This window comes from Monoraphidium neglectum (genome assembly GCF_000611645.1).
Source record: "Monoraphidium neglectum strain SAG 48.87 unplaced genomic scaffold scaffold01048, whole genome shotgun sequence".
NCBI classification, from domain to species: domain Eukaryota; kingdom Viridiplantae; phylum Chlorophyta; class Chlorophyceae; order Sphaeropleales; family Selenastraceae; genus Monoraphidium; species Monoraphidium neglectum.
Window position 1 is genome coordinate 11,859 of NW_014012580.1, and position 6,532 is coordinate 18,390.

General features: G+C 63.4%; 2 protein-coding genes across 2 annotated transcripts; both read right to left on the reverse strand.

The window, feature by feature from the left end:
• Positions 1 to 3,028: 3,028 nt before the first annotated feature.
• MNEG_6456 (Transcription factor Pur-alpha 1) lies at positions 3,029 to 5,268 on the reverse strand (the record flags this gene model as incomplete). Its single annotated transcript, XM_014045071.1, has 6 exons — positions 3,029 to 3,229; positions 3,662 to 4,064; positions 4,228 to 4,335; positions 4,499 to 4,626; positions 4,795 to 4,836; positions 5,224 to 5,268. The coding sequence occupies 6 exons, from the start codon at positions 5,266 to 5,268 to the stop codon at positions 3,029 to 3,031; spliced, it is 927 nt and encodes a 308-aa protein (XP_013900525.1).
• A 969-nt stretch (positions 5,269 to 6,237) lies between these two features.
• MNEG_6457 (hypothetical protein) lies at positions 6,238 to 6,492 on the reverse strand (the record flags this gene model as incomplete). The annotated part of the gene is made up of 1 exon (XM_014045072.1): positions 6,238 to 6,492. A coding segment is annotated over one exon (255 nt), but the record flags the coding sequence as incomplete, so codon positions are not given.
• Positions 6,493 to 6,532: the final 40 nt, after the last annotated feature.

Consider the following 6,532-nt stretch of genomic DNA (forward strand, 5'->3'; position numbering starts at 1 on the left):
TAGGCAGGCAGAGGTGGCTGCAGCTTTTCTTGACTTTAGACATTTCCCCGCCGTGCACACGCAGCACGACTCTTCGAGGCAGCAGCCAGCACGCGCGATCGGGGGTCCCTTTCAAGTGCGCCCCATCTTCTTGTAGACTCCCCCCATCTGCACGCACACTGCGCGCCCCGGCCCGCTCATTCGTTCGTTTCACATGCAAGCCCTCGCTTGGCAAAGCCGCACCGGCACGTGCGCTTCACCGTGCCATCGAGGCTCCATGACTGTGGCACATTGCGGGCGCATGCGGCCCAGCGCTTCAGCCGGCTTTCTCGCACCCAGCGGGCGCACCCCTGGCCCCATTCTGCGCATGTGACCACTGTGCATGTTGGCTCAACTGGCCAGGCGTGTGTTGCTACAGACCCCCCGTGCTCGAGTGTGCGGCCCACACAGGGACAGTGTCTGGGCTCAGTCGCGGGGATCCAGCAGCATGAGAAGTCACAGTGAGGTGATAATGCATGTATTTGGTGTCTGGCCGATCTTGGAGCCGCGTGGAGTGTTGCACGTGTGAGACGGCAGCGAGCGCAGCCTGGAGCAGGCCAGACGCCACCTGATCTCAAAGAGCCCGGGTGGACAGTCACTAATATTTAATACATGAGCAATGAGGGGTTCGAGTCCACGAACAATTGCAAAGCTGACATGGGTGGAACGTTCATTGACTTGGGTGGAACGTTCATTGCTTGCCAAGTGTCCAAGCAGTTGTTGAGTGACAGCAACAACCGAGTTGCCAGTGCTCGTGGTTCAGGGGTCGGGTGGACGAGGCACCGCTGTAAGCGCCTGTGCTGCTGATCAGATAGAAGCACTGCTTTGACGGCACGATTTCTGCAAATGAGCCGCACTAGACCCTCGGTGGTTTGCCCGAGCACGGCAGCAGCAGCTCCAGTTTGTCGGCGACCACTTGTGGCGTGCTGTCCACCTCAGCAACCTAACACCCCTCCTAAAACTGACAGAATTTTCGCACAGGGTTACGCTCCTCCCTTGCGCGCCCCATGACACGCACACTGCGCAATCGCCGGAAGCTGGTCAAAGCCTGACAACCGAACAATTACAGCTCCGGCAGGTGACCCGCCGCCAGGCAGCACAAAGGCAGCCTTATCTACCATGCCCACCCCCTCCATCCCGCCAACATGCCACACGAAAGCATACAAGCCCCCTACCAGCCCCTCCAACCCCCCGCCGCCTGCCGTAACATCCAAAGTCGACCGCCGACCGAAAACCTGTGCCCACACGTTGGTTACAGTTCTCGAATTGTCGTCACGCCGAGCGGACGGGACCAGGGCTCAAAAGCGACACGTGCGGGCGCGCGGCTCCACGCGGGCCACCCCTGAGCGAGGGCACCTCCCTGCGGGAGGGAAGCAGAACGAAAAAGCGCGTCCCAGGAACTCAATGCCACTCCAACGTCGCGGCCCCGGGGGGTTGCTTGCATCAACGGGAAAAAAGACGTGCGGTGCTTCACATGCTCACGCTGTTGTGCATGCGCATGAGCGCACCCAACAGTGGCAGCGTGCGCAGCGGGGCGCGGCCCCCCCCGCACACCAGGGCCGCCCCCTCCCTTTCTCCGGCTCAAGCCCGCATGGGAGACGCTGAGACACTTGCCCCGCGCGTATGCGGCGGGATTTTATCACGTGACAACGCAAGGCAAGGCAAGGCGAGGCAAGGCAAGGCAGATGTGAGCGGGGGCAGCAGGCCCCAACCCCCCCTCCACCGCGAGCACGGCGCGCGCCCGCGGCGACGGCGCAGCTAGCAGGCTGCTGCGCCGCGCGCGGGGCGCCGCGCGCTGCAGCTTCAAACACGTCCAAGGAAACGTTTCCACACTCGTGGGGGTCGAGGCTGCCTAGAGGGCGAGGTGGCTTGCGTCCCCTGAAAAACGCATGCAGATTCCAGTTGCTTTGAGATGGACGGGCGTGCGTTTGGGGCGCGGCGGTGCGCACGCTCTGCGGGCCAGCCTGCTCCTGCCGGCAGCAGGAGCTGGGGGCCCGCGGAACGCCGCTTGCCGCCTCTTGTATGCAACGCAGCCCTAAACCCCCTACCCTGGCCGCCCTCCGTCAGTAAGACCCTCAACCTCTATGCACGATGTGCGAAGTCCCGATCATAGCAGCAGGGACAGACGGAGGATGTGGATCTAGCGGTGAAAATGCACGTGGTAGGTGGGGAGTGAAAAAAAAAAGGCAGGCATGGAACGAGTCATGGTGCCGCGTGTTTGAAAAGGGCACGGGCTGCTGTCGGTCGGTCTCCTGTCGCCGCCGACAAGTGCGCAGTCAACAAGCAAGCAAGTAATTGCGCACACGAATGACGCAAGGCGGCGCTGGCACCGGGGTAGAATACACGAAAGCATTCGAAGCTCCCAGGCAACGGCACACGCCTTGCCATCTGCACTCCAGCAATGAATACCCAGGCATCCGCCGCCGCCAGCCACTCCTCCCTCGGAGCAGCCAGCGGCGGCAGCCGCTTGCAAGCTCAACCAATTCACCCCCTGATGGCCCCGGCTTCGCAGCCGGCGGCGTCATTTTGTGCACGCATTGCTGCGGCCAGTTCAGGCTTGACAAGAAATGCCAAGCAGCGGGAAACAGCGACAGCGCGTGAACATGAGCGCTTTTTGATGATGATGGTAAGAAGCCGGCCCCTAGCCATTCTGCCTCCAGGGGTCGGCACGACCCGCTCGATATAACCCTCCTCAGGTTCTTGCCCTAGGAAAACTTTGCCTGCTGTTGTACCCAAAATGGCTGGGGCCGAGACAATCAGCTCCGAACCCCTCTTCGTGCCCTCCGCCCACCCCAGGTCGCAACAGCGCGGCGCGCTGGTGCGGCCGCCACGCCCCAGCCCGCCGCGCTGCCCGATGAAACAAGCCGCAGGAATACCCCAGGTGCCGCCCGCCGCGCCGCGCCCCACGCCCAAGGGGGCTGCGGGGCGCAGCGTGGCTGCCGGCCAAGCGCGGGCCCACACTGTGTGGCCTCTGGCCCCCGCCAGCCGCGCCACAGCGACGCCTGACGGCCTAGCCGCCCTGGCGCTCTGGCTGCCCATGGGGCAGCTGCGGCTGCCGACGCTGCTGAGGAGGTGCCTGTCCATACTGCTGTGCATGCGCCTGCGCCTGCGAGGGCGACGCGCCTGCCGGCGGCGGCGGCGGCGCTGCCTGCTGGGGGTGCGGCTGCTGCTGCTGTCGCTGCTCGAGCAGCGTTGCGACAGTGTCCACGGCCTCGGCGAATTTCGGAACCGCGACAGCCGGTATAACGATTGTGGACCTGCGTGTCCAGCGGGCGGCGGGTCACAAGGAGGGGATTGCACAGTGTTGGGGGTCGGGGGTGGCGGAATGGCAGCAAGATGATGCCTCATCAGCTGAAATCGACGCACGCACACCCGATGTCTCGCCTCACGCCGCGTCAGTTCAATCAGATTTGACACACGGGGGAATGCATTCGTGAACAAACGGATTTTAATTGGAACAAACGCACACAAGAGCGCAGACAAATATACGTCACAAGCGTGCAGGAGGGCAGGACAGCAGAGCACATGGGCACTGTTGTGAGCGTGCGCTGCTGCTGACACGAGTGCGGGTCGAATGCATAGCCTCCACCCCATGGCTCCCAGCTCCCTGACAGCGCCATGCTCGCCTGTCTTGGTGCGCGACCTCTGTGATGCGCATGTAGTGGCCGCGCGAGGTGGAGCCGATGTCGAAGAACACGCGGCGGCCGTTGCACGACAGCACTGGCGTGCCCTGAGGGCTCGTCGTGAGCGTCGGGGGCGGGTGCCCCGGGCCGACGACCAGGCTGCTGGCCACGTCGAGCACGGGCGGCTGCTGCGGCTGCGGCGGCGGCGGAGGGGGGCGCGGCTCGCTGCCACCCTCGCCTGCGTGCTGCGCGTCAGCAACTGGCTGTGACTGCTGCTGCTGCTGCTGCTGAAGCTGCTGCTGCTCGGGTGCTTCACGCTCAACAACCGCCCCGACGCGGCGAATGCAGTCGCGCAGCACCACCCAGCCGTTGAGCTCGTCGCCTCCGCACGGGATGATCAGCGTGTGGCGCCCGCTCAATTGGCTGTGCATGGAGGTTGCGCGCGAGGCAGGGCCGTGAGGGGTGCGCACCAAGCGCCACGGGGCGACCTAGCAGCGTGGGCAGGATGCCAGGGTCAGGTGACGACCGGCTGGGGCTGGCCGGGCAGCCTGGGCTGCCGCCCCAGAGGCGTGGCGTGCGGGCCCACCTGACACCCGACTCGCTGATGCGGAGGAACCTGCCGCGCTCGTTGCTGCCCACTGAGAAGTGGAACACCTTGTTCTCGACAGCGAGCTCCTTGTGGCCCGCTTCGCGGCTGCGAGGTCGAGGCAGGGTCGGCGGGGTGGTGGGTTGACGCCTGCCGCTCAGCAAGGCGAACCTGTCTGTGGGTCCGTGCGGGCGCGGCGGGCGCGCGGCGTGGGGAGCGACAGCCGTGGCAGCTTCGATGACTCAGGGGCCCGCGTCACACCACTGCTTACCCAGCGGCAGACTCTCTAATGTAGTAGTCCAGAAGGCTGTAGACCCACTTGACGGCGGACGCGGGAAGCAGCACGGTCGAGCGCGGCCGCTTGCTGCCAGTCTCGGAAAGCTTCAAGTACTGGCCGCGCTGCAGTGACGCAGGGGAGGGGGCGGGGCGGCAACACACAGGGCGTTTCAGGGAGCGTTTTGCCAAGCCCGCTCTCCAAAATGCTGGCGCCACCGCCGCTGCACTGCATGGCGTGTTGCATGCCTGAGACTGCCATCCAATAGGCAGAAAACCCGTCTGTCAGCTCACCGCGTTGACCCGCAGGTCAGCGTAGATGACCTTGGACTCGATCTGCGTTGTGCGTCCCAAGACGGCGGCGGTTATATGAATGCACAGAGGCAGTTGACAGGTTCCGTTTCAATTAGGTGAAACGGATGTGCTGGGTTTGATAATGTGTGGGAAGTATGGGTGCAGGCCTTGGCCTGGCTCGCCCGGCGCAACATCGAGGCATGCCATGGGCCACGAGGACTGGCCCGGTGCGCGGCGCGCGTTCCATCGGGCCGCCGGTGGCTGAGGAGAGCTGGTCGCGCTTGCTGTGCCCTGGCAGGCCTATAAGCTCGCTCACAAGTTGAAAAGAGCGCGGTCAGGGGCGGTGGCGCGCAACAATAGGCCCGCCAACAGCGGGGCGTGATCCGGCCATTCTCCCGCCCTCCGCCCCTGAGGGGGCCCGCCACCTACCCTGATGCTTTCACAGTAGACATCCGAGTCCTCGCTGGCAGACATCTAGGTGGTGGCCCTTGCACCCGCGCCGGCATTGGCGGGCCTTCAGCTAGACATTTATTCACAACCTAACACAATCCATCCGACAAAATAGCCCACCACAAATGGATCGCGGGCTCCGTTTCCCGTCAAGAGCTGGGGGCCACCGGGAACTGCTGGGATCTGGTCCGCTTCGCAGCCCCGCTCTGCTCTCGGTGCTCTCACCCGGCCACATACATCATTTGTTGCTAGGTCAGACCGAAGAGCAACTCTCAGTCAACCAGTTGAGTCACCAATACAAAGCCATGCAATTGTTCAGCTGAACCTGGTAGGATATAGCGCATATACATTGCTTACACAACAATTTTCACCATATCTGAAAAGCCGTGTGTGACTTGTCGGGCCTCGGCGACCTGGTCGACGCCGGCGCCGCTGACGATGTGAACTCGACAAGGGTTCATGTCGCGGCACGCGTCCCGGCTCACAGACGACGGTTGCACCCAAGGGTGACATGGGGTGAGACCGGGAGAGAATGCGGCAGCAAACGCTGATCACAGACAGAGCAAAGGCAGGGCGTCATGCTGTGTCGTGTGTCGTCCATTCATCAGTCGCTTTGGGCCCGGGGTCAGTTTTTCAAACCCAGTACCCAGGCCCCTTTGCCAGAGACCATCACGTGTCGTTTACAAGCTCTGAGGTGACCACTGCATCGCTGTGGCTAGGTGGGGCTCTTGGCCCAGGTGCGACGGTAATAAGAGCACGCTCAGCAACATGAACGATAGTGAAGAGAGAAGAGAATGGGTTTGCAGTGCGCCGAGTGAGTCCGGGCGAATTGTCTGATTGTGAACACAACAAGAGGCGCGCAGCAGCAGCCAAACCCCAAACAATCACAACACATCAACATGGCATGCCCATCTGCCCTACCATGAGGCCTCTCGCCCTGACCAAGGCACAGCGCCCCGGGCGACGCAAGAATGCCCAACGTGTCGCGCCGCGTCAAGGCTCGTAGTTCAGCATGGTGGCCAGCCACCTCTCGCACTCCTTCACGTCCATCTTCTTGCGCAGCGCATAGTCCGCCACCTGCTCCTGAGTGATCTTCCCCACAGCAAAGTAGCTGCTGCACTTGCCGCCGAAGTAGAGGCCGCTGACGCTGGCCGCCGGCAGCATGGCCAGGCTCTCTGTCAGCTCTATTCCTGTCTGCGGCTTGATGTCCATGAGGGACCACATGGTCTCCTTCTCAGTGTGGTCCGGCTGGGACGGGTAGCCGGGGGCGGGGCGGATGCCCTGGTGG